This window comes from Cetorhinus maximus, chromosome 12 (genome assembly GCF_964194155.1).
Source record: "Cetorhinus maximus chromosome 12, sCetMax3.hap1.1, whole genome shotgun sequence".
NCBI lineage: Eukaryota > Metazoa > Chordata > Chondrichthyes > Lamniformes > Cetorhinidae > Cetorhinus > Cetorhinus maximus.
Genome location: NC_135890.1, coordinates 65,597,389 through 65,624,583, shown reverse-complemented (window position 1 = coordinate 65,624,583; position 27,195 = coordinate 65,597,389). Strand labels below are relative to the sequence as shown.

At 44.0% G+C, this 27,195-nt stretch overlaps 1 protein-coding gene across 10 annotated transcripts in view; it reads right to left on the bottom strand.

The window, feature by feature from the left end:
- Positions 1 to 27,195, bottom strand: part of specc1la (sperm antigen with calponin homology and coiled-coil domains 1-like a) — a 376,439-nt gene that overhangs the window by 148,211 nt on the left and 201,033 nt on the right. For 8 of the 10 annotated variants that reach the window (XM_078553774.1, XM_078553773.1, XM_078553769.1 and 5 more), the window contains one exon: positions 19,590 to 19,679. In XM_078553774.1, coding sequence (XP_078409900.1) covers positions 19,590 to 19,679 — 90 coding nt within the window. The remainder of the gene's footprint in view (positions 1 to 19,589; positions 19,680 to 27,195) is intronic. The other 2 variants (XM_078553777.1, XM_078553779.1) reach the window with 1 other exon arrangement.

Here is a 27,195-nt window from a genome sequence, read left to right as displayed (position 1 = left end):
GCTGAATCCGGGATAAGAAGAGTAAAGTTACTGCTGCCGCTTCAGTTGTTTTGCAGGGTCCGATTAACCAGAGTTGGCCCTTTTGGTGAAGACTGTGCCTGTGGGACTTGGATTGGTTAGGAGCGGTTGCTGGAGGAGAACTGGTGTTTAAAGCCTGTGTGGAGACAGGAACTGGAACTCTACCTGAAGAAGACAGAGTTTGAAGGATTTTGTGGCTGAACATGGTGCCACATGTGCAAAGAGGAACTGCCAGTAAATCCATAAGATCCATCTTTGTTTATCTGTTACTTAATGTGTAATTTATAGTTTATATTGAATACAATTTGCTTGTTAATTCATGTTTAATTTGTGTTATTTTTGATGGTTAGAGTAAAAGTCATAAATGAAATCTTGTCCATTGGTTTCTTCAATTGGGGCTCGTTTGATAAGGTTGGCTCTTATTTCAGTTCCCTGGCCCCAATCGCTTCCTCTTCGCCATGGACGTCCAATCCCTCTACACCTCCATCCCCCACCAGGATGGTCTGAGGGCCCTTAGCTTCTTCCTTGAACAGAGGCCCGAACAATCCCCATCCACCACTACTCTCCTCCGTCTGGCTGAACTTGTTCTCACACTGAACAATTTCTCCTTTAACTCCTCTCACTTCCTCCAAATAAAAGGTGTGGCTATGGGTACCTGCATGGGCCCCAGCTATGCCTGTCTCTTTATGGGGTATGTGGAACATTGCTTGTTCCAGTCCTACTTCGGCTCCCTCCCACAACTCTTTCTCCGGTACATCGATGATTGCTTCGGTGCGGCTTCATGCTCTCGACGGGACCTGGAAAAATTTATTAATTTTGCTTCCAATCTCCAGCCCACCATCATTTTCACATGGTCCATCACTGACACTTCTCTTCCCTTCCTTGACCTCTCTGTCTCAATTTCTGATGATAGACTGTCCACCAATATCCATCACAAGCCTAACGACTCCCACAGCTACCTCGACTACAGGTCCTCACGCCCCGCTTCCTGTAAGGACTCCATCCCATTCTCTCAGTTCCTTCGCCTCCGTCGCATCTGTTCTGATGATGCTACCTTCAAAAACAGGTCCTCTGACATGTCCTCCTTCTTCCTTAACCGAGGTTTTCCACCCACGGTCGTTGACAGGGCCCTCAACCGTGTCCGGCCCATCTCCCGCGCATTCGCCCTCACGCCTTCTCCTCCCTCCCAGAAACATGATAGGGTCCCCCTTGTCCTCACTTATCACCCCACCAGCCTCCTCATTCAAAGGATCATCCTCCGCCATTTCCGCCAACTCCAGCATGATGCCACCACCAAACACATCTTCCCTTCACCCCCACTGGCGGCATTCCATAGGGATCGTTCCCTCCGGGACACCCTGGTCCACTCCTCCAACACCCCCTACTCCTCAACCCCCACCTATGGCACCTCCCCATGCCCACGCAGAAGATGCAACACCTGCCCCTTCACTTCCTCTCTCCTCACCGTCCAAGGGCCCAAACACTCCTTTCAAGTGAAGCAGCATTTCACTTGCATTTCCCCTAACTTAGTCTACTGCATTCGTTGCTCCCAATGCGGTCTCCTCTACATTGGAGAGACCAAACGCAAACTGGGCGACCACTTTGCAGAACACCTGCGGTTTGTCCGCAAGAAAGACCCAAACCTCCCTGTCGCTTGCCATTTTAACACTCTACCCTGCTCTCTTGCCCACATGTCTGTCCTTGGCTTGCTGCATTGTTCCAGTGAAGCCCAACGCAAACTGGAGGAACAGCACCTCATCTTCCGACTAGGCACCTTACAGCCTTCCGGGCTGAATATTGAATTCAACAACTTTAGATCTTAAACTCCCTCCCCCACCCCACCCCCTTTCCGTTTCTTCCCCCTCCCTTTTGTTTTTTCCAATAATTTATATAGATTTTTCTTTTCCCACCTATTTCCATTATTTTTAAATCTATAACTGTAATACCCTGTCAGTCTTTCCACCCCACCCCCACTAGAGCTGTACCTTGAGTGTCCTGCCATCCATTCTTAATTCGCACATTTTCTTAGATAATATCACCACCTTCAACACCTCTTTGTTCCTTTTGTCTGTGACATCTTTTGATTATCTGCTCCTATCACTGCTTGCTTGTCCCTACAACCACCGCCCCCCCTCAACTTCTCTCCCCCCACCACCTTAAACCAGCTTATATTTCACCCCTCTCCTAACTTTACTCAGTTCTGCTGAAGGGTCATGAGGACTTGAAACTTCAACTCTTTTCTTCTCCGCCGATGCTGCCAGACCTGCTGAGTTTTTCCAGGTAATTCTGTTTTTGTTTTGGCTCTTATTTTATTGGTTTACATGGAAATCATAACACTACTACCTCAAATAAACTCCAAACTTTCTCCAACTATCCGATTCCCATTGTTTTTCCTCTTATTAATTTATCCTGAAAGTTATTAGCAGCCACTAAAACTTCATTTTTATGAGGAATTCTGTTTCTAGTTCTGTTGAGAGACTGCTCTGTAGTCTTTATTTCATTGTCTCATCTATACAAGCTATGGCCTCTACATCCACTTTTATGTCTTTCTGAACTATTACCACAAGGTCTCCCTCTTGCACTATTAGGTGCTCTTTCTCCGTTTTCTGATGCAAGAGTCACTTCCAGACACAGTTTCATTATTTGCACTGTGCTTTCTCACTCTCCACTCTTCCACCCCATTCTGATGTCCATGGGCCTTGTTTCTTGGCCATCATCCTGAACATTCAGCCAATATTTAAAACTTGCTAGTAGCTTTTCCTGCAGGTACCGCAATTGTCACATCCCTCTGCTCACAAGGCCCCTGTCACCCAAGTACCCACCTTTGGCATTTGGCTTTTCGATGTGATAGATCTGTCATGTGTGTCAGGATCGCTCACATTGCCACTATGCAGCACTTGATTCTGTTCCTCAGAACCTTAATCACAAAATACGAGCATTTGAAGTACTAAAGTACCTTATTTACTTCCATCAGTTGCTCAGGTTCCGAGACTTTGTAATTAATTCTGATTATCATAAGGAATGAACCTTAACAGTTTGCCATGTTTGGTAAGTGGTCTTACCATCACGACTGATTACTTTACCAGGACCTTTCCACTGCCTATGACCCTCTGTTCTATAGTCTAGGAAATCTTCTAAATTAAATCCTTTGTAGGGTGGTCTTAGACAATGCCTCAGTGCTGTTTGAATTTTCTCAGAGACCTCAGCCTTGATAAAAGCCTGCCTCTCTGCAGGTAAAGCATTCAAGTATACAGAAAAAATTGAACTAGTTGCAATATCTTCTAGTGCCAGAGGACTATCACACAGCACGAAAGGCAATTTGGGATTTCACCCATGGACTAACTGATAGGGTCTATAACTTCCAACCACCTGGAGCGAATTCTTTGCATCAGCTGCCCATGCCAGGGTGGTTGTCAACTTGCAGTCTTGTTAATAAGCTAAAGTTGTGCGCAGCATTTCCTCGATCATCGCACAATTCCTTTCACAAGGAATTTCAGCTGTGGTATTCATGACCATATTGTTCATATTTTCAAATGTCTCTGAGCTAGTCATTGGCAAATTCCCTTCCATTATCAGTCAGAAGCTATTTTGATGTCCCAAGCCCAGTCCCTATCCATCTTTCCATTACTTTGTCTATAGTAATTCATTTGTCCTTATTATGAATTACTGTAGGAAGACAAAATCTGATTGCCAGCTCTATAAAATTTAAAATAAAAATATTTCTATCTGTCCCATTCTGTTAGATCCATGGCAACTACCTCGATAATTACTTGCCAATGGAAGGCTCACACAGAACGTGGTTGTGTCCTCTGATACTTTTTACAAACTTTCAAACTTCTCACTAATCTCTTCTTGCACACTCTTCATCTACAACACCTGAATCTTTTTGCAGAATTTTTAACCTTTGACAAGTAAACGAGCGGGTTGTTTACGTTACTTTACAACAATTTGCCTGATGTCATCAATACTTGTCTAACACTGTGATGAGAAGCACCAGATTTTGTTAGGGGCAGACAACAATGTCCTGAGTGCACGTTGCAGACAAACTGACTTCTAAAAAGAATTGTGTTATCATGCTCCGTGTCGATTCATTTCAGAATCACAGAATTGTTACGGTGCAGGAGGAGGCCATTTGGCTCATCGTGTCAGCACCGGCTCTCCAAATGAGCACTATGATTCAGTGTCATTCTCCTGCCCTTTCCCTGTAACCCTGCACATTGCTTCTATTCAAACAATCATCTAATGCCCTCTTGAATGCCTCGATTGAATCTGCCTCCACCACACTTCCAGGCAGTGCATTCCAGACTCAAACCACTCGCTATGTGAAAAAGTTTTTTCTCACATCATATTTGTTTCTTTTGCAAATCAGTTTAAATCAGTGCTCTCTCGTTCTTGATCCTTTTAAGAGCAGGAACAGATTCTCCCTATCTACTCTGTCCAGCCCCCCCATGATCTTGAACACCTCGATTAAATCTCCTCTTCACCTTCTCCTCTCTCTCATTGTGCCTTTTTCACAGAAGATTTACTCAACAGCATAGGAAACTTCATCCGTACCTATAAAATGGCTTACTCCAGCTATTATACATGGAATTGCAACTCTTTTTAGTGACCTCAATATGCTGTCATGACCAAACTTAAAGCAAGTAGTACTTTTATAATCCTAACCTTGCATCAATCCTCACTTAATTTTAGTGAATCAAGATAACATTTTAACCAAACTGTCCAACATATTGTTGAAGCACAAGCATTTGAGAGAGGCAGTGGTGTAGTGGTTATGACACTGAACTAATCCAGAGGCCCAGGCTAATATTATGGAGACACGGGTTCAAATCCCAGCATGGCAGCTGGTGGAATTTAAACTCAGTTAATAAATCTGGAGTTTAAAAAACTAGTCTTGGTATTAGTGGCCTTGAAACCATTTTCGATTCTCATAAAGCCCATCTGGTTCACTAATGTCCTTTAGGGAAGGAAATTCGCTGTCCTTACCTGGTTTGGCCTACACATGACTCCAGACTCTCAATGTCCTTTGAAGTGGCCTAGCAAGCCACTGGTTGTATCAAAACCACTACAAAGTTTACAAAAAGGAATGAAACCAGGTGATCACCCGCCATCGACCTAGGCACCAGAAACAACAATGGCAAACCCAGCCCTGTCGACCCTGCAAAGTCCTCCTTAATAACATCTGGGGTCTAGTGCCAAAATTGGGAGAGCTCTCCCACAGACTAGTCAAGCAACAGCCTGACATAGTCATTCTCACGGAATCATACCTTACAAATCATGTCCCAGACAACACCATTGCCATCCGGGAGGTGGCAGCACAGCAGTAGACAGTCGGGAGGGAGTTGCCCTGAGTTCTCTCAACATTGACTCTAGACCCCATGAAGTCTCATGGCATCAGGTCAAACATGGGCAAGGAAACCTCCTGCTGGTTACCGCCTACTGCCCCCCCGCTGCTGATGAATCAGTGCTCCTCCATGTTGAGCAAGGTTTGAAGGAACCACTGAGGGTGGCAAGGCACAGAATATACTCTGGGTGGGGAACTTCAATGTCCATCAGCAAGGGTGGCTCAGTAGCACCACTACTGAGTGAGCTGGCCGGGTCCTGAAGGACATAGCTGCTAGACTGGGTTTGCGGCAGGTGATGAGGGAACCAACAAGAGGGAAAAACATACTTGACCTCATCCTCACCAACCTACCTGTCGCAGGTGCATCTGTCCAAGACAATAATGTTAGGAGTGATCACTGCACAATCTTTGTGGAGACTAAGTGAGGATACCCTCCATCGTGTTGTGTGGCACTATCACTGTGCTGAATGGGACAGGTTTAGAACAGATCTAGCAACTCAAAACTAGGCATCCATGAGGTGCTGTGGGCCATCAGCTGCAGCAGAGCTGTACTCAACCATAATCTGCAACCTTATGGCCCGGCATATCCTCCACTCTACCATTACCATCAAACTAGGGGACCAACCCTGGTTCAATGAAGAGTGCAGGAGGGCATGCCAGGAGCAGCACCAAGCATACCTAAAAATGAGGCGTCAACCTGGTGAAGCTGTAACACAGGACTACTTGCATGTCAAACAGCATAAGCAGCATGCAATAGACTGAGCTAAGCAATCCCACAACCAACTGATCAGATCTAAGCTCTGCAGTTCTGCCACATCCAGTTGTGAATAGTGGTGGACAATTGAACAACTAACTGGAGGAAGCAGCTCCACAAATATCCCCATCCTCAATGATGCAGGAACCCAGCACATCAGTGCAAAAGAAAAGGCTGAAGCATTTGCAACTATCTTCAGCCAGAAGTACCGGGTGGATGATTGATCTCGTTCTCCTCCTCAAGTCCCCAGCATCACAGATGCCAGTCTTCAGCCAATTTGATTCACTCCACATGCTGTCAAGAGGTGGCTGAAAGCAGTGAATACTGCAAAGGTTATGGGCCCTGACAACATTCCTGCAACAGTGCTGAAGACTTGTGCTCCAGAACTTGCCGTACCCTTAGTCAAACTGTTCCAGTACAACTACAACACTGGCAACTTTGTGGAAATTTGCCCAAATATGACCTGTCCACAAAGAGCAGGACAAATCCAACCGAGCCAATTACTGCCCCATCAGTCTACTCTCAGCCGTCAGCAGTGATGGAAGTTGTCTTTGATAGTGCTATCAAGCAGCAGTTACTAAGAAACAACCTGCTCACTGATGCTCGGTTTGGGTTCTGCCAGAGCCATTCAGCTCCTGACCTTATCACAGCCTTAATCCAAACATGGACAAAAGAACTGAACTCCAGAGGTGAGGTGAGAGTGACTGCCCTTGACATCAAGGCAGCATTTGACTGAGCGTGGCCTCAAGAAGCTCTAGCAAAACTGGAGTCAATGGGAATCAGGCGGAGGAAACTCTCCACTGGTTGGAGTCATACATAGCACAAAGGTTGTTGAACATCAATCATCTCAGTCCCAGGACATCACTGCAGGAGTTCCTCAGATTAGTGTCCTAGGCCCAAGCATGTTCAGCTGCTTCATCAATGACCTTCCTTCTATCATAAGGTCAAAAGTGGGGATGTTCGCTGATGATTGCACAATATTCAGCACCATTCGCGATGACTCAGATACTGAAGCAACCCATGTCCAAATACAGCAAGACCAGGACAAAATACAGGCTTGGGCTGATAAGCGGTAAATAACATTCGTACCACACAAGTGCCAGGCAATGAACATCTCCAGCAAGAGAGAATCCAACCATCGCCCCTTGATGTTCAATGGCATTACCATCACTGAATCCCCCATTATCAACGTCCTGGGGGTTACCATTGACCAGAAACTGAACAGGACTAGCTATATAAATATTGTGGCTACAATAGCAGGTAGAGGCTGGGAATTCTGCAGCGAGTAACTCACCTCCTGACTCCCCAGAGCCTGTCCACCATCTACAAGGCACAAGTTAGGAGTGTGATGGAATACTCCCCTCTTACCTGGATGAGTGCAGCTCAATCAACAAGCTCAACACCATCCAGGACAAAGCAGCCCACTCAATTGGCACCCCATTCACAAACATTCACTCCCTCCACCACCGACACACAGTGGCAGCAGTGTGTACTGTCTACAAGATGAACTACAGCAACTCACCAAAGCACCTTCCACTGCACTTGCCAAACCTGCGGCCTCTAACATCTAGAAGGACAAGGGCAGCAAATGAATGGGAACACCATCACCTACAAGTTCCCTCCAATCCACACATCATCCTGACTTGGGACTACATTGCTGTTCCTTTACTGTGGCTGAGTCAAATTCCTGGAACATCTTTCCTAACAGCACTGTGGGTTTACCTACATCACATGGACTGCAGTGGTTCAAGAATACGCCTCACTACCACCTTCTCAAGGGCAATAAAAATGCTGGCCTAGCCAGAGATGCCCACATCCTGTGAAAGAATGAAAAATTGTCCTGCACTGTACAATTAGAGAGGTCTGGGAACAACACATTCATTAAAGGGCTAAAACTCTTTATGACCAGTGTAATTTGTTTGGGTTCATCATTATCTTCAACCATTTCCTCAGAATTTTGTACATCACATTTTATTTTGGGGTCCCTGCCTCTTTGTTTTGGGCACTTAATGATACTTTGGATCATAACCTAAGGCATCTATTACCTGTTCCTGGGCATTCATGGGATTCATTTGCTCATTATTTTTCTTCCAATTTTGTCTTCTGCTGCAATAGCCATATCTGCTAAATCCTTATTCTGCCTCTAACAGAAGATCCAAGCCTTCATCACGAAAAAACTGACAGGCATCCAGCAGACAAAATGCTTTACTTATGATTTTACTTCTTGTAGGAAGTGACAATGCCAGGACCATACCTTGTTTTCTCTTTGGTAGGGACGTAACCTACCTCCACAAAGCCACTTCATTTTTCCCCTGGTTATATGTTTCAGGCTCTGAGAACATCAGAGGGTAATCATACCCTAACATGCTTTCAGCCATTTTTTAATAATTGCCACTAGGATTTTAGTTTTCTGTCTGAAGAATTTTTTGTTAGATTCTAATCTTCACCTTTAGGCAGGGTGAAGGTATCCATCCTGAGTTACCATTTCATCTTGCCAGAAAGCCTTTCATCTGATGAAAGTCTTCAACCTGAAACGTTAACTTTTTCTCTCCACAGATGCTGCCAGACTAGTTGAGCATTTCCAGCATTTTCTGTTTTTATTTCAGATTTCCAGCATCCAGTATTTTGTTTTTGGGTTAGAATATGGAACTCATTGCCACTACTACAACTTACATTTATATAACACCTTCAACATAATAAAACATCCCAAAGCACTTCACAGGAACATTATAAAACAATATGGCACCAAGCCACAAGGAGATATTAGTCACCTGACCAAAAACTTGATCAAAGAGGTAGGTTTTAAGGAGCATCTTAAAGCAGGAAGGCGAGGTAGAAGGGTGGAGGGGTTTATGGAGTGAATTTCAAATCTTAAGGCCAAGGCAACTGAAGACACGCCCACTAATAGTGGAGCAATTAATATCAGGGATGCCCAAGAGGCCAGAATTAGAGAAGCACAGATATCTTGAAGGGTTATGAGGTTGGAGGAGGTTACAGGGATAGAGAGAGGTGAGGCCCTGGAGAGTTTTGAAAATAAGGGTGACAATTTATTGAGATGTTGCTTAACTGGGAGCCAATGTAGATCAGCGAGCACAGGGGTGATAAGTCAACAGGACCTGATGCAAGTTACAACACAGGCAGCGAGTTTGGATGGCTTCTAAGTTTATGGGGAGTAGAACATTGGAGACTGGCCAGAAATGCATTGAAATAGTGAAGTCTAGAGGAAAAAAAGATGTTACACTCATTCAAAGGTTGCCTCGAGGGCAATTAAGGATGGAGAATAAATGCTGGCATTGCCAGCGATGGATAAAATCCCAAGGAGTAAACAAAAAGGTCGTCGTACTCACCTCTGGAATTCAGCCCTTTTGTCCCTGTTTGGGCCACGGCTGTAATGAGGTCAGGGGCTGAGTAGTCCTGGTGGTGCCAAGCATCGATGAGCAGGCTATTGGTGAGTAAGTGCCATTTGATAGCACTGTGGACAACACCTTCCATCATTCTGATGATGATTGAGAGTACACTTATGAGAACGGTAATTGGCTGGATTAGATTTGTACTGCTATTTGTTGACTTGACATACCTGGGCAATTTTCTACTTTGTCGGGTAGATGCTGAAATAGCTTAGAGGCATGGCTAATTCTGGAGAATACATCTTCAGTGCTACATGCAAGATGTTGTCGGGGTCCATGGCCTTTGCTGTATCCAATGAGTTCAGCCATTTCTTAATATAATGTGGAGTGAATCAAATTGGCTGAAGCCTGGCATCTGTGACGCTGGATAAGAGAAGCCAGGTGAATGAACCACTTGTCGCTTCTGAAAACATGCTGAGCTTCATCATAAATAAAAACAGAAAATGCTGGAAAAGCTCAGCAGGTCTGGCAGCATCTGTGGTGAGAGAAAGGTTTCGGGTCCGTATGAGCTGAAGAGATGTAGAAATACTGTTTAAGAGGGGCTGGAGTAGATGGAGCAAAATAGAAGGTCAGGGATAGGTGGGAGCTTAGGAGAGATTGACAAAGATGTCATGGACACAGGACAAAGGGAGTGTTAATGGCTGTGTTAAAGACTAAAGAATGCGCTGATAGTGACATACAGGTAAGATAACAGAACAAGGATCTGTGAAAGCTAAGCATAGAAACAAGTGACAGATGGTCGTGTGTGTGTTAGGGAGGAGTCTGTTGGGGGGAAAAGGACAAAAAAATGGAAAAATAAATATACTTTTTTTTAAAAAGTGAGATTATAAAAGGGGTAGAGATGGAGGAGACAGTTCATGGTCTGAACTTGTTAAACTCAATGTTAAGTCCGGAAGGCTGTAAAATGCCAAATCAGAAGGTGAGGTGCTGTTCCTCCAGTTTGTGTTGGGCTTCACTGGAACATTGCAACAGGCCAAGGACAGATATGTGGGCCTGAGAGCAGGGTGGGTGTTGAAATGGCAAGCAACAGGAAGGTCTGGGTCATGCTTGTGGACTGAGAGAAGGTGTTCTGCAAACCGATCAACCAGTCTGCATTTTTAAGAAGTATATCATTTCTCTCAATTTGGATGGCAGTGGGAGATGGTCAGCTATTATCTTAATCAACATGAGGCCTCAGGAATCATGCTTCAAAGTAGGAGTGAAACATGGCTCTGTGTTGCACTCAACAATATTTATCTAAGTTCACAATAATTTCTTGACAAATATTGTTAGATAGCAGCATGATGCCTCATTAACCATAGATCCTTTGTGGCAATCTTCCCACCACAATTCGACACCTCCTCATTCCCACTGCCAATCCTGAGAGAAAGGTAATCTAAATTTATAATACCACTGGCGCTACCATGTGTCACTTCAGTACTACCATACGACGAGCCAGTGTTAGAGATGAAGCAAATTCCTTCAATTTATATTTGTTGATTTCTTCATCACTATGATGATGTTGTTGAAAAGCTAGCATTAACCCTCCAATTCTGCTAACAGTTCCTTCCAAGCTCCAGAATAGTTTCATATGTGTTGGGTTCACTATGTGTGGAGGAACTGAGGTTATATGCTTGAAGCCCAGGGATGCTCAGTGTTCCAATCTCTGATAAATTTTCAATATTGAAGTGATCATGTTAAAAATAACCTGGATCCCTTAAAGTCTGAAATTAGAGTATTAAATGCAAATGTGAAAATGCTTCGCATGGCTTGAAAGTTAATTGAAATATTCTGTCACCCATAGCTTCCGAGCTCTGGGGCATCGTAACCGAGTGACCACTGCCCCCTCCCCACCTCCCGCTGGCCCGTCCCGGAAGTTCCCAGGTAAGGACTACACCACAACTGCCCGGGAAGTTCAAACTTGCGTTGGGCAGTTGCCCTGCAATGGGAACCACCCGATACTGCAATTTAAATTACAAACTTTGAACAGTTCCAACTGTCTTTCACTAATAATGACCCAGGGAAAGTTAGGAGCAAAACCACTTCTAACTTCTGGGTGACTTCCCCTCCAAACCCCTACCATGGGACCTCCGACTACCCCCTAAATCCCCCACTCCTCGACTGACTACCCCCCTGACCGCCCTCCCCATCTCCCCGGACGATCCCGTTCCGACTACCCCACCCCCCAAACTACCCTCCCCAACCGAACACCCGACCCCACCTCCCGTTGATCACTCGAACCCCCCAATCCTGACAACACCCCTCCCCCCCAACCTCCCACCCAAACCACTGACCACCTCCTGTTGTGCACAAATAATGCTAAACAACTCATCCAGGCAAGTAGGGAGTATTCCATCCTAGCCTCTGACCTTCTCTTGTAGCCACAGTGTTTATATTGCTAGTCCAGTTTAGTTTCTGGTCAATGGTAACCCCCAGGATGTTGATAGTGGGGATTCATTGATGGTAATCCCATTGAATGTCAAGGGCGATGGTTAGATCTCTCTTGTTGTTAATAGTCATTGTCTGGCACTTGTGTGGCGTGAATGTTACTTGCCACTTGTCAGCCCAAACCTGGATATTGTCCAGGTCTTGCAGCATTTGGACTTGGACTGCTTCAGTATCTGAGGAGTCGCAAATGGTGCTGAACATTGTGCAATCATCAGCGAACATCGCCACTTCTGACCTTATGATGGAAGGAAGGTCATTGATGAAGCAGCTGAAGATGGTTGGGCCTAGGACACTACCCTGAGGAACTCCTGCAGTGATGTCCTGGAACTGAGATGATTAACCTCCAACAATTACAACCATCGTCCTTTATGCTAGGTATGATTCCAACCAGCGAGAGAGTTTTCCCCCCGATTCCCATGGACTCGTTTTGCTAGGGCTCCTTGATGCAGATTGGAGGGTGGCAAATGTAACTCCACTATTTCAAAAAGGAGGGAGGGAAAAAATAAGGTAACTAAGACCGATTAGCCAAATATCAGTAGCAGGGAAAATGCTAGAGTGTATTATGAAGGATGTGATAACAGGACACTTAGAAAATTTCAACCGGATTAGACAAAGTCAACATGGATTTATGAAGGGAAATCATGTTTGACAAACCAACTGGAGTTTTTTTGAGGACAAAACTAGCAGAATAGATAAGGGAGAACCAGTGGATATAAGAAGAACAAAGAAAAGTACAGCACAGGAACAGGCCCTTCAGCCCTCCAAGCCTGCGCTGATCATATTGCCTGTCAAACTAAAACATTTTGCAATTCCGGGGTCCGTATCCCTTTATTCCCTCCTATTCATGTATTTGTCAGGCTGCCTCTTAAACAGCACTATCGTACCTGCTTCCACCACCTCCTCTGGCAGCGAATTCCAAGACACTCACTACCCTCTGCGTAAAAACCTTGCCCCGCACATCTCCTCTATAGTTTTATCCTCTCACCTTAAATCTATGTCCCCTAGTAATTGACTCTTCCACCCTGGGAAAAAGCTTCTATCTACTATGTCCATGCCACTCATAATTTTGTAAACTTCTATCAAGTCGCCCCTCAATCTCCATCGCTCTAGTGAGAACAATCCGAGTTTCTCCAACCTCTCCTCATAGCTAATAACCTCCAGACCAGGCAGCATCCTGGTAAACCTCCTCTGCACCCTCTCCAGCACCTCCTTATCCTTCTGGTAATGTGGCGACCAGAATTGCACACAATATTCCAAGTGTGGCCTAACCAAGGTTCTATACAGCTGCAGCATGACTTCCCAGCTTTTATACTCAAATACCCCTGCCGATGAAGGCAAGCATGCCATATGCCTTCCTGACTACCTTATCCGCCTGCGTTGCCACTTTCAGTGACCTGTGGACCTGTACACCCAGATCCCTCTGCCCGTCGATGCACTAAGGGTTCTGCCATTTACTGTATAATTCCTACCTGTATTAGACCTTCCAAAATGCATTACCTCGCATTTGTCCGGATTAAACTCCATCTGCCATTTCTCCGCCCAAGTCTCCAACCGATCTATATCCCGTTGTATCCTTTGACAATCCTCTTCACTATCTGCAACTCCTCCAACCTTAGTGTCGTCTGCAAACTTACTAATTAGCCCAGTTACATTTTCCTCCAAATCATTTACATATACCACAAACAGCCAAGGTCCCAGCAATGATCCCTGCGGAACTCCACTAGTCACAGCTCTCCATTCAGAAAAGCACCCTTCCACTGCTACCCTCTGTCTTCTATGACCAAGCCAATTCTGTATCCATCTTGCCAGCTCACCTCTGATCCCGTGCGACTCTACCTTCTGTACCAGTCTGCCATGAGAGACCTTGTCAAAGGCCTTACTGAAATCCATGTAGATAACATCTATGGTGTATTTGGATTTACAGAAAGCTTTTGATAAAGTCCCACATAAGAGGTTAGCGTGCAAAATTAAAGCACTTGGGATTGGGGGTAATATATTGGTATGAACTGAGAATTGGTTAGCACTCAGGAAACAGAGAGTAGGAATAAATGGATCTTTTTCAGAGTGGCAGGCAATGGCTTGTGGGGCACCACGGGGATCAGTGCTTGGGCTCCAGCTATTCACAATATATATTAATGATTTGGTGAGGAAACAAATGTAATATTTCCAAGTTTGCTGACAGCACGAAACTTAGTGGGAATGTGAGTGGTGAGGAGGATGTTAAGAGGCTTCTAGACGATTTAGACAAGTTGAGTGAGTGGGCAAATACATGGCAGATACAGCATAATGTGGATAAGTGTGAAGTTATCCACTTTGGTCGGAAAAACAGAATGGCAGTGTCAAGAATACAAGAAATTGTAATATTTTTCTTCTGTTAATCACCCTGGCATATTTTCTTATGTACTGGAAGTGAGGCTGCAATTGGATTAAGAGCTGGAGTGACGGCAAGGGTCTAAAGTCAATGGTAAGAAGTGGTTTAGATATGTTAATGAACCAAGATTAACTTCAATCAGAGTTTAACATAAAACAACAACAGGAATATTTTGAATTGAGTTGTTTTAGTTCAAAGGGGGATATATGCTTGTTGCAAAAATGTGTAAGGAAGTGAGGTAAGCATAGGATAATTTTGTTTTTACCAGCCTAAGGGCTAAAGTAAAGAGCAATTTAACCAATTCTGGGAAGAGAGCATTTCTGAAGACACTGGTTGAAACAATAGAGAGATCAAAGGGAAGGAACACATTTAAGGAAATTTTGTTTTTACATTTAAGGAAATACTGAAGCCTATGAGGGGGTAGCTGGTCAGATCTCCCAGAAGGCAGTGTGAACAAGGCAAGACCTGAAGACCCAGTTGCTGTCAGCCTTAGAGGACATCCCAAGGGAAAAAGGCACTGTGTGGTTAAAAATTACTGCAATTCTATGGACGTTAAAATCTATAAGGATATTTGAACAGAAAAGGGAAAGGTTAGCTCTGAGGGAAGTTAAGACCTGTGGAATTGTTTTAAAGTACGGCTTACTGTGTGAAGCTATTCTTGTGTTTAAATGTAACTGTCTTTTATTATTTTCTTTTATTCTTTTAATGAATGTTTATTTCACTATAAAATCATCACAAGCAGTCGGGAAATCATTAAGATAAAAGCAAAAAACAGCGGATGCTGGAAATCCAAAACAAAAACAAAAATACCTGGAAAAACTCAGCAGGTCTGGCAGCATCTGTGGAGAGGAACACAGTTAACGTTTCAAGTCCGAATGACCCATCAACAGAACTAAGTAAAAACAGAAGAAAGGTGAAATATAAGCTGGTTTAAAGGAACGGCGGGGAGGGGTGGGGGCACACAAGTAGAGCTGGATAAAGGGCCAATGATAGGTGGAGATAACCAAAAGATGTCACAGACAAAAGGTCAAAGAGGTGTTGAAGGTGGTGATATTATCTAAGGAATGTGCTAATTAAGGGTAGAAAGCAGGACAAGCAAGGTACAGATAGCCCTAGTGGGGGTGGGGTGGGGTGAAGGAATCAAAAAAGGCTAAAAGGTAGAGATAAAACAATGGATGGAAATATATTTAAAAATAATGGAAATAGGTGGGAAAAGAAAAATCTATATAAATTATTGGAAAAAAAAGTGGGGGTCAATCGGAAAGGGGGTGGGGATGGAGGAGAGAGTTCATGATCTAAAATTGTTGAACTCAATATCCAGACCGGAAGGCTGTAAAGTGCCTGGTCGGAAGATGAGGTGCTGTTCCTCCAGTTTGCGTTGAGCTTCACTGGAACAATGTAGCAAGCCAAGGACGGACATGTGGGCATGAGAGCAGGGTGGTGTGTTGAAATGGCAAGCGACAGGGAGGTCTGGGTAATGCTTGCGGACAGACCGAAGGTGTTCTGCAAAGCGGTCACCCAGTCTGCGTTTGGTCTCTCCAATGTAGAGGAAACCGCATTGGGAGCAACGAATGCAGTAGACTAAATTGAGGGAAGTGCAAGTGAAATGCTGCTTCACTTGAAAGGAGTGTTTGGGCCCTTGGATGGTGAGGAGAGGGGAAGTAAAGGGGCAGGTGTTACACCTTCTGCGGTTGCATGGGAAGGTGCCGTGGGAAGGGGTTGAGGTGTCCCGGAGGGAACGATCCCTGCGGAATGCCACCGGGGGGGGTGAAGCGAAGATGTGTTTGGTGGTGGCATCATGCTGGAGTTGGCGGAAATGGCGGAGGATGATCCTTTGAATGCGGAGGCTGGTGGGGTGATAAGTGAGGACAAGGGGGACCCTATCATGTTTCTGGGAGGGAGAGGAAGGTGTGAGGGCGGATGCGCGGGATGTTGGCCTTCAGTACGAGAAGATTTGAGTACAGGAGCAGGGATGTCTTACTGCAGCTGTACAGGGCCTTGGTGAGACCACACCTGGAGTATTGTGTGCAGTTTTGGTCTCCTTACCTAAGAAAGGATACACTTGCCATAGAGGGAATGCAGCGAAGGTTCACCAGACCGATTCCCGGGATGGCAGGATTGTCGTAAGAGGAGTGATTGGGTTGACTCGGCCTGTTTTCACTGGAATTTAGAAGAATGAGCTGGATATCCAGGGCACTGGATGCAGGGATGGTATTTCCTCTGACTGTGGGGTCCAGAACAAGGGGTCACAGTCTCAGGGTACAGGGAGATCATTTAGGACTGAGATGAGGAGAAACCTCTTCACTCAGAGGCTGGTAAACCTACAGAATTCTCCACCACAGAAGGCTGTGGAGGCCAAGTCACTGAATATAGTTAAAAAGGAAATAGATAAGACTTCTAGACCCTAAAGGTGTCAAGGGGTATGGGGAGAGAGCAGGAGTATGGCGTTGAGATAGAGGATCAGCCATGATCATACTGAATAACTGAGGAAGCTCAAAGGGCCGAATGACCTACTCCTGTTTCTATTTTCTATGTTTCTGTCTCTCATGTTCTTTAGGGAAGGAAATCTGTTAACGTTACCCAGTCTGGCCTACATGTGACTCCAGATCCATAGCAATGTGATTGACTCTTAACTACCCTCTGAAAAGGCTGATCTATCCACTCCGTTCAAGGGAAATTAGGGATGGACAACAAATGCTGGCCTTGCCAGTGACAGCCGCACCCCATGAAAGAATTAAAACAAAAATGTTTTAAAGAGCAGCAGGGCAAATTGATAACACTGTTTAAAAAGCACATGGGAAACCTTGTGGCTTTATAAATAGAGGCACAGGATCCAAAACCAAGTAATGATGGCAAAACCTTCACAAATCACAGTTCAGAACTCAGCTGCAGTAGTGTGTCCAATTCTGGGCACCACACTTTAGAAAGGTGTCAAAATCTGGATAGGGTGCAGAAGACATTTACCAAATACCAGGGTTGAAGGATCTGGAATGCACTGCTTGAAAGGATAGTAGAAGCAGATTAATTTTCAAAAGGGAATTGGATAAACACTTAAAAGAAAAAAATCTGCAAGATTATGGGCTAGGAACTAATTGGATAGATACGATGGGCTGATTAGCTTCCTTTTTCGTGATATGCTTTGATGATGTCGATCAGCATTGATACTAAAGCGTTATATTTCTACATGGTTCCATGTTTTACTGTAGATCTGATCAGTAAGTTGGTGACAATGAAACCAAGTACGCTATTTACAGAGCTAAGCAGCCACTAAACTCCACTGTCTTATTGGAATTAAATTTTAACAGCTGTTGCATCAATTATAACCCATTCCATTTTCTCCCTCTCACTGAAGATCCAGGGTTAAAAATGAGGCTTGTATGTATCCTGCCATGTGTGCTAGGCACTAATAAACCACTTGCCACATGGTTCATAAAGTCAACTATTTGTTGTGATTCAGGGATGCATCAATCTAGCTGCAAGTGGATTGCATACTTTCACAAAGGATAAACACAACATTAAGAAAGCAATCTTCATACTTATTACTGCAGTCAAAACTTTTTGCTCAACAGACTGTACAGTAAGCATTCAGTACCCCAACCTGCAATGGGTTTCCACATCCTGACAAGTGATTACTTTGGTTTTATTGATGACAACTTTTAATCCACAAGTCTCATTTCAAGTACAGCTGTAATATTCTTGCTTCTTCCATCTTTACAATTGGTGAAGTACTTTTTTGTATTATTCTCAGGTGGTTGTTACTAAATCAGTAGAAATTACAGACTGTATAATATGATAAACAGATACCAATTGTGGAAGTTCACACTGCCCTGTGTGAAAACGTGGTTCCTGATTTCATTCCGGAAGGACTTAGCTCTAATTTACAGGGGCAATGGTAACATAGCGGTTCTGTTCTAGTTATCAGGTAACCCAACTTCAAATCCCACCATGGCAGCTGAGGAGTTTAAATTCAGTTAATTAAATAAATTGGGAATTTGGAAAAAACTTGTATCAGTAATGGTTGACTATGAAACAACCAGGTTGTCGTAAAAACACATCCAGATCACGAATGTCCTTTAGGAAAGAAAATTTGCTATCTTTACTTGCTCTGGCCTGTGTGTGACTCCAGACCCACAACAATGTGGTTGGCTCTTACCTGTCCTCTGAAATGGCCGAACAAGTCACTCATTTTATTCAAGGTGATTCACCACCACTTTCTCAAGGGAAATTAGAAATAAAAAGCAATAAATCCACCATATGGACTGTGGTGGTTCAAGAAGGCAGCTCACCACCACCTTCTCAAGGGCAATCAGGATGGGCAATAAATGCTAGCATGGCCATCGACACCTACATCCCATGAAAGAATAAAAAAAATCCTTGCCAACAAGGCCCAAATCTCTGGAGTGAATAATTATATACAAAAATTATAAACACTTGTTTCCACTTTGCCTCTATCTATCCTATCGGAGCCAAAGTCATTTTAAACACCTGGGTCAACCTTCTATACTCAAGGGAATACAAACTAGGTTTATGAAACAAGTCATGATAACTTAACCCACTAAACCACAGTACCATTCTGCTAAATCCACACTGCTTCCATTCCAATATATCCTTCCTAATGTGTGGTGCACAGAACTGAATGCAGAGTCCTATACAACCGTAGCATAATTTTCACCCTTTGTGCAACAGCTTCCTTGAGATAAAAGGTTGGCTCCTTTTTTGTTACCCGGAATACCAAACTCCTAGGGTGGTTCGAAAACAAAGATTGGACATTTTCATTCCCATCAATTGATTCCTGTAGGAGGATTGAACACATTAATGATGGATGGTGGAGCAATTCGCTTTGGGCCACGGTACTACTGACCAGGCTGATTGCAAGAAGCTTCTGCTATTTCTGTCATACAGCTACCTAACCACCAACTTGTAGTAGCAAGTAGACACAGTGATTTTTTTTTGATGTTCAGGTTACTCCACAACGGCATGACTGATGGCGGAAATTCAAAATCAAGTCAGTAAATTCAGGCTGGTTCACAGTACTCCAAGAACTGTTGGTAATTGACCAACCAGCTTGATTCATTGACAGAACCAAGAGAGATAATGTACTAGTGATCTGTGCCATAAACCCTGTGTTTACAATTGGTTAAACTCCAGTAGTATCTTTGCACTAATCTGGGGGACCCTAACTCTTGATTTTCCCAATTCCAAAGGTCTTTAGCCATGTGCATGAGCCAATCAGACAGAAAACCCATTTGAAACTCTGACTCCACTCACCCGACATGGACTTTGCAGGGTCAATGGTCTGAACTCGCTGTAAGGAAGCTGGAGATCGGTTTGCAGAGGAAGATCTCAGTAAGTGATCTGCTGCAAAGTAAACACAGAAGAATGCAGTGATAAAAGGCACTTCATGCTAATGACTACAAAGCTGGAAACAATGTAAAGCCTTGACAATCTTTTTGTTTTCTAAGTTATTGATAAACGTAGTACACCACCAGTCACTTCCTTCCAATTTGAATCAGCGAGTCCTCACTGAAAGTTGTGGTTGGGTTCCTGAAAATCACAACTTTCAGTGAAAAATAGGTTCCCACAGGAATCAATATTAAAACTGGAGTTAGTTTCTGCAGAATCTTCTTTATCAGAAAAAAAAATTAAAACATTATAGCCTGTAAAACATTTTAGCCTATTAAGTTGAAATACTTTACGTTGCTAAATTGCTATATTGGCAAATCAAGTAACTTTTAAAATAAAATGAACCTAAAAATTTAAAAGAAGAATGTAACTTTCTTCTTACGGTACCTTCTGCTCACTGCTAATCCTGCTTCCTGAACCTCCCACTCCCTGATCCTCCTGGACACTGCCCATCCCTGACCCCCTGACTTGCAGCCTCTCCCCGGCCCGGCCCTGGTCCTGTTATATTTCCTATTTTTTTAAATGCTCCTGCTCACTGCTTCCATCTCCTGAACCCTCAGCAAAGGCTCTGAAGATAACTGGTGAGAGGCAGCAGGAGCAGCTTCGAGTCATTTAAAAGAAATGGATTATAACAGCCCAGCTCAGCACTTCTACACCATTGGGGCCTACCCTTTCACAATCCTGGAGCTCCGGCATCGGATAGGATCTGGATGTTGAACAGGAATGCAGATTCAGGAAAGGGAAGTGGTGAGAGGATCAGTCAGGGACTGGGAGGTTCGGTGAGAGGTTTTATTGGGCACGGCGTGAGGCCGCAAGTCAGAGGTCGGGCACGGCAAGAGGCCGAAAGTCAGAGGTCGGGCAAGGTAAGAGGCCGAAAGTCAGAGGTCGGGCAAGGCAAGAGGCCGAAAGTCAGAGGTCGGGCAAGGCAAGAGGCTGAAAGTCAGAGGTTAGGCAAGGCAAGAGGCCGCAAGTCAGAGGTCGGGCAAGGCAAGAGGCCGCAAGTCAGAGGTCGGGCAAGGCAAGAGGCCGAAAGTCAGGGGTCGGGCATGGCAAGAGGCCAAAAGTCAGGGGTCGGGCAAGGCAAGAGGCCGAAAGTAAGAGGTCGGGCAAGACAAGAGGCCAAAAGTCAGAGGTCGGGCAAGGCAAGAGGCCGAAAGTCAGGGGTCGGGCACGGCAAGAGGCTGAAAGTCAGGGGTCAGGCACGGCAAGAGGCTGAAACTCAGGGGTCGGGCAAGGCAAGAGGCCGGGCAAGGTAAGAGGCCGAAAGTCAGGGGTCGGGCATGGCAAGAGGCCGAAAGTCAGGGGTCGGGCAAGGCAAGAGGCCGAAAGTCAGAGGTCGGGCAAGGCAAGAGGCCGAAAGTCAGGGGTTGGGCACAGTGAGAGGCCGCAAGTTAGAGGTCAAGCATGACAAAATGCAGCAAGTCAGACAGTTAGAGAGCGGGAGAGGCTGCTCCAAAGTGGCGCCAATTTGGTCACGGAAGAAATGATATTAAAATGAACCTCATGAAGCTCAACGTGGTTACAGGCCCAATTAACTTACCATTACCAAATGGGACAATGTTAAACAGGGACTTACTATACATATCCAGTACCTCTGCTCTCTGTCTTCTAAAGTCTAAATAATCTCCTAAGCAGGTCAAAATTTGCCTATAATTACAGGAGCTTGGATTATAGCAAGTCTCTTATGTGAAATCTTATCAAATACCTTCTGGAAATCTATATAAACTACACCAAGAGAGTTTCCCAGGTCTACTGCTTTAGTTGCTTCCTGAAAAAGAATTGTCAAGTTTGTTAGTCTTGATCTATCCTTGTCAATGCATGATGGCTCTCCCTAACTGGCTCAAATTTGTAAATGCTCAGGCACACTGTCCTTAGTTACAGACTGCAATAAATTCCCCAAAAGCTAATGCAATAATGACAGAATCACAGAACTGTTACAGTGCAGAAGGTGGTCATCCAGCCTGTCTGCACCAGCTCTCCGAATGAGCAATTCACTTAGTGCCATTCTCCCCGTAACCCTGCACATTCTTCCTTTTCAGATAACTGTCTAATTCCCTTTCAAGTGCCTCGATTGAACCTGCCTCCACCATACTGTCAGGCAGTGCATTCTAGATCCCAAACACTAACTGCATGAAAAAGTTTTCTTCATGTCACTTTTGCTTCTTTTGTCAATGACTTTAAGTGCCCTCTTGTTCTCAATCTTTCATGAGCAGGGACAGTTTCTCCCCATTTACTCTGTCCAGATCCCTCAAAATTTGAATACCTTTCAGCCTTCTCGTCTCCAAGGAAGCAGTCCCAATTTCTCCAATCTATCTTCTTAACTGAAGTTCCTCATTCCTGGAACCATATTTGCAAATCTTTTCTGCACTCTCTCCAATGCCTTCGCATCCTTCCTAAAGTGCAGCACCCAGAACTGGATGCAATGCTCCAGCTGAGGTCTAACCAGTGTCTTATACAAGTTCAACATAACCTCCTTGCTCTTGCTCTCTATGCCCCTATTAATAAAGCCTAGGATACAGTAAGTTTTATTAACCGCGCTCTCAACCTGTCCTTCAATAACTTATGCACATGTGCAGCCCCTTCAGAGTTGTATCCTTCATTTTATATTGTCTCTCCATGTTCTTCCTACCAAAATGAATCACTTCACATTTCTCTGCATTGAACTTCCTCTGCCACTTGTCCGCTCATTCCACCAACTTGTCTATGTCCTTTTGAAATTCTACGCCAACCTCACAGTTCACAATACTTACAAGTTTTGAAATGGTGCACAGTACACCACTGCCTAGGTCATTAATATATATATAAGGAATAGCAAGGGTTCCAATACTGGCCCTTGGGGAAATCCACTACAAACCTTCCTCCAGCCCGAAAAACATCCATAACCACTATTCTGTTTCCTGTCACTCTGCCAATTTTGTATCCATATTGTTACTGTCCCTTTTATTCCATGAACTGTAACTTTTTTCACAAGTCTGTTGTGTGGCACTGTATCAAATGCCTTTTGGAAATCTATGTAGACCACAACAACAGCATTGCCCTCATCAAATCTCTCTGGTACCTCTTCAAAAAATTCCGGCAAGTTAGTTAAGCACGATTTTCCCCTTAACGAATCAGTGCTGGCTTTCCTTAATTAACCCACCTTTGTCCATGTGGTGACTAATTTGTCCCAAATTATTGTTTCTAGGAGTTTCCTCACCACCGAAGTTAAACTGACAGGCCTATAGTTGCTGGGTTTATCTTTACACCCTTTTTTGGACAAGGGTGCAACATTTACAAATCTCCAGTCTTCTGGAACCACACCTGAGTCTAAGGAAGACTGAAAAATTATGGCCAGTGTCTCCGCAATTTCCACTCTCCCTTCCCTTAGTACTCTTAGACGCATCTCATCCAGTCCCGGTGCCTTAAGTACAGACAGCTATCCAAAACCTCCTCCTTATCAATTTTAAACCCTTCTAGTGCATTAATTACCTCCTCTGTCACCATGTTCTGGGTTGCATCTTCTTCCTTGGTAAAGGCAGATGCAAAGTATTAATTTAATATCCCAGTCATGCCTCCTGCCTCCATGCATAAATCCCCTTTTTGATCTCTAATCAGCTTTGCCCATCCTTTTACCACATTTTTACGATTTATATGCCTATAGAAGACTTTAGAATTCACTTTTATGTTGGCTGCCAGTCTCTTTTGATGCTCCCTCTTTGCCATTCTTATTTCACTTCCACTCTGAACTTTCTATATTCAGCCTGGTTCTCCATTGTATTATCCGCCTGACATCTGTCTTTAAGCACACTTTTTCTTCTTTACCTTAATCTGCATATCTTTAGTCATCCAGGGAGCTCCGGATTTGTCCCTTCAAATGAATATACCTTGACTGTGCCCAAACTACCTCTTCTTTGAAGGTAGCCCATTGTTCAGCTACCGCTTTTCCTGCCAACCTTTGATTCCGATTTATTTAATCCAGATCCATTCTTACCACATTGAAGTTGACTTTCTCCCAGTGAATTATTCTTACTCTGGATTGTTCTTTGTCCTTTTCCTTAGCCCAATCTAAACCTTTTTTTAAAATTTATTTGTTCATGGGATGTGGGTGTTGCTGGCTGGGCCAGCATTTATTGCCCATCCCTAATTGCCCTCGAGAAGTTGGTGGTGAGCTACCTCCTTGAACCGCTGCAGTCCATGCGCTGTAGGTACACCCACAGTGCTGTTAGGGAGGGAGTTCCAGGATTTTGACCCAGCGACAAAGAAGGAACGATATATTTTCAAGTGAGGATGGTGTGTGGCTTGAAGGTAGTGGTGTTCCCATGCATCTGCTGCCCTTGTTCTTCTAGATGGTAGTGGTTGTGGGTTTGGAAGGTGCTGTCAAAGGAGCCTCGGTGAGTTGCTGCAGTGCATCTTGTAGCTGGTACACACTGCTGCTACTGTGCGTTCGCGGTGGAGGGAGTGAATGTTTAAGGTAGTGGATGGGGTGCTGAACAAGTGAGCAGCTTTGTCCTGGATGGTGTCGAGCTTCTAGAATGTTTTTGGAGCTGCACTCATCCAGGTAAATGGGGAGTATTCCATTACACTCCTGACTTGTGCCTTGTAGATGGTGGACAGAATTTGGGGAGTCAGGAGATTCCCCAAATTTCTAGGTGCAGAATTCCTAGCCTCTTACCTGCTTTTGTAGCCACAGTATTTATATGGCTAATCCAGTTCAGCTTCTGGTCAATGGTAACCCCCAGGATGTTGATGGTGGGGGATTCAGTTGGATTCTCTCATATTGGAGTGAGTCATTATCTGGCACTTGTGTGCCACAAATGTTACTTACCACTTGTCAGCCTAAGCCTGGATATTGTCCAGGTCTTGCTGCATTTGAACATGGACTGCTTCAGTATCTGAGTTGTCATGAATGGTGAACATTGTGAAATCATCAGTGAATACCCTACTTCTGACCTTATGATGGAGGGGAGGTCATTGATGAAGCGTCTGAAAGATAATTGGGCCTAGGACAATGATCACTGATCACTAAATGTTATACTGATATTTGATCCACTTGACCCACCTCATTCCCAAGAACCAAGTTCCTCTCGTTGGACTGGAGACATACTACTGTAGAAAATTTTTGCAACACACTCTAGGAACACTTGCCGTTCTCTGCCCTTTACACTCTACAATCCCAGTCTATATTCGGACAGTTAAAGCACCCTATTATAAATATAATTCCTTGCCAATTTGTTCCTCTGCATCCTTTAGACTACATTGAGCAATGTAATTGCGCCTTTTTTGTTCCTTTGCTTTAGCCAAATAGATTCTGCCCTTGACCCCTATAGGACACCCTCTCTCTCCAGCACTGCAATGTTCTCCTTAATCAATGCTGCCACTCCTCCCCATTTTCTTCCTTTCCTATCTTTCCTGAACACCTTGTATCCAGGAATATTTAACACCCAGTCCTGCCCCTTCTTTGAGCCAGGCCTCTGTTACAGTTACATCATACTTCCACATGTCAATCTGCGCTTGTAACTCACCAATCTTATCAATCACACTCCGTGCATTCACATACATGCACAGTAACCCTGATTTAGACTTTATTACTTGCTCACTTAGTCCGGCCTCACCTATTAACTTACTATTGTCATGAAACTAAGATAGTTTTTCATTATATTATTGTGGTTTATTGTAAAGTAGGTTTGTGGATGGGTCTGTCTGTATGATAGACAGCAAGCTTGAAATTACCAGAAGTAGTTAGGGGTAAAAGACATTTGAAATGCTAATGGCCAAACATGGATGAGGTCTTAGCATATAAATTGTGAAGGAAATTTGCATTTTTAGATAAATGAAATGAAGAGTTGTCTGGGGTTCAAAGGGATGACAGGATTTTTACAACTAACAGGATAAGCAAGGCCAAGCAGTGTGTTTATTTTTCCCAAAGATACTGACCATATTGGTAACAAGAAAGATTTTTATATTATGGGAAAAGTAAATTCCCAAAGACACATAGAACAATGGAAGTTACAGTTTTAAGAGAGAGAAACATATATAAAGGCTATATTGTGGGGGCTATGTAAGATTTAAGAGGGCTGTGTGAAACAACCTTGGGGAAGCCTCCAGCCACTTTAGCAGAAGTCTACTATGTCCAGCAACCAAAGGTGGAGGAAAACCTTTGGAGTTCCACTGTCGAGTGGGTGTTATGGTAAACCTGTTAGTTTGTTATTTAAATTTAAAATCTATTTTGGACTGTTGCCTTAAAAGGGGTGTGTATTTGGGAGTCAGGTTAATTAGGAATTTTGGGATTTGTTATAGTATTAAGTAACTGTAATCTTATGTGTGCGTTTGAAATCTTTTCTTTTGTCAATAAATGTTTTAATTTAGTTTTTTAAGATCTCTAAAGGTTTTAGTGGACTCATTACTTCTGAATTTAGTGCACAAATCCTCTTGTAATAACTACAAATTGCAAAACCGTTGTGATAGCGTGGCCTTGTGGGTTTGGTCTGCCTGGCACACATCAACTGCCATGTCATAACAATATTCCTTATTCTAGTGCCATCTAGCCAAGTTAGTTTCCCCAAATAGCACTGGACAATCGCCCTGCAAGGAACTCAGTTCCGGCTCCATTTAGGTGCAACCCATCAGTCCCCATCTCCCCCAGAGCCAGTCCTAATGTCCCAAGAATATAAAGCCCTCCCCTCCTGCTCCATCTCTCCAGCTACGCATTCATCTGCGTTATCCTCCTACTTTTATACTCACTTGTACAAGGTACGGGAAGTAATTTGGAGATTACTACTTTTGACGCCCTGCTTGCTAATTTCCTACCTAGCTCCCTAAATTCTGCCTACAGGGCCACATCCCTCTTTCAGCCTATGCTGTTCATACCAATGCAGCCCAAGACTGCTGGCTGTTCACCCTCCCACCCCGTGCCTTAGGGAATCTATAATTTCATGGCTCTTCTCTCTCACCTTGCTAGTGGAGTTATATTATTGTCATCACCCCCTTGGGCAACAGACATGTTTCCCATGTGAGAGCAATTTACATGCACTTTCTCCAATCTGGCATTGATAGTCTGGGTTCACTCCACTCTACATTGGGGAAAGCAAGTGCGAATAAGGTGATTGACTTTCCAAACGCTTCTACTTTGCCTCTCTTGTCCCTTATGATTCTCCATTTTTATGTGCCCGCAATTCCAACCATTAAGCTTTCTACATTGTTCTGATGAAGCTTAGCCTAAGTCCCTGGAACGCTCATATTTATCTTGGACACTCTGAAAATTTGTCTGTACAGTGACTTTAGGAAGGAGAGAGGGGAAGTGGGAGGAGGCTGTGCACTTCACACGCAGTTTCCCTTCTCTTTCAGAGCTGGAAGACTCAATTGTGTGCTGACAATGTTTTCCAAATTAACTTCTGACCTGATCAGCAGGCTGCATTTTGTATTTCTCCTATTTTCGCATATCTTCCATTGATGTTATGAGAATGGATGTTATGGTTTTAATATTTTTGGGGAG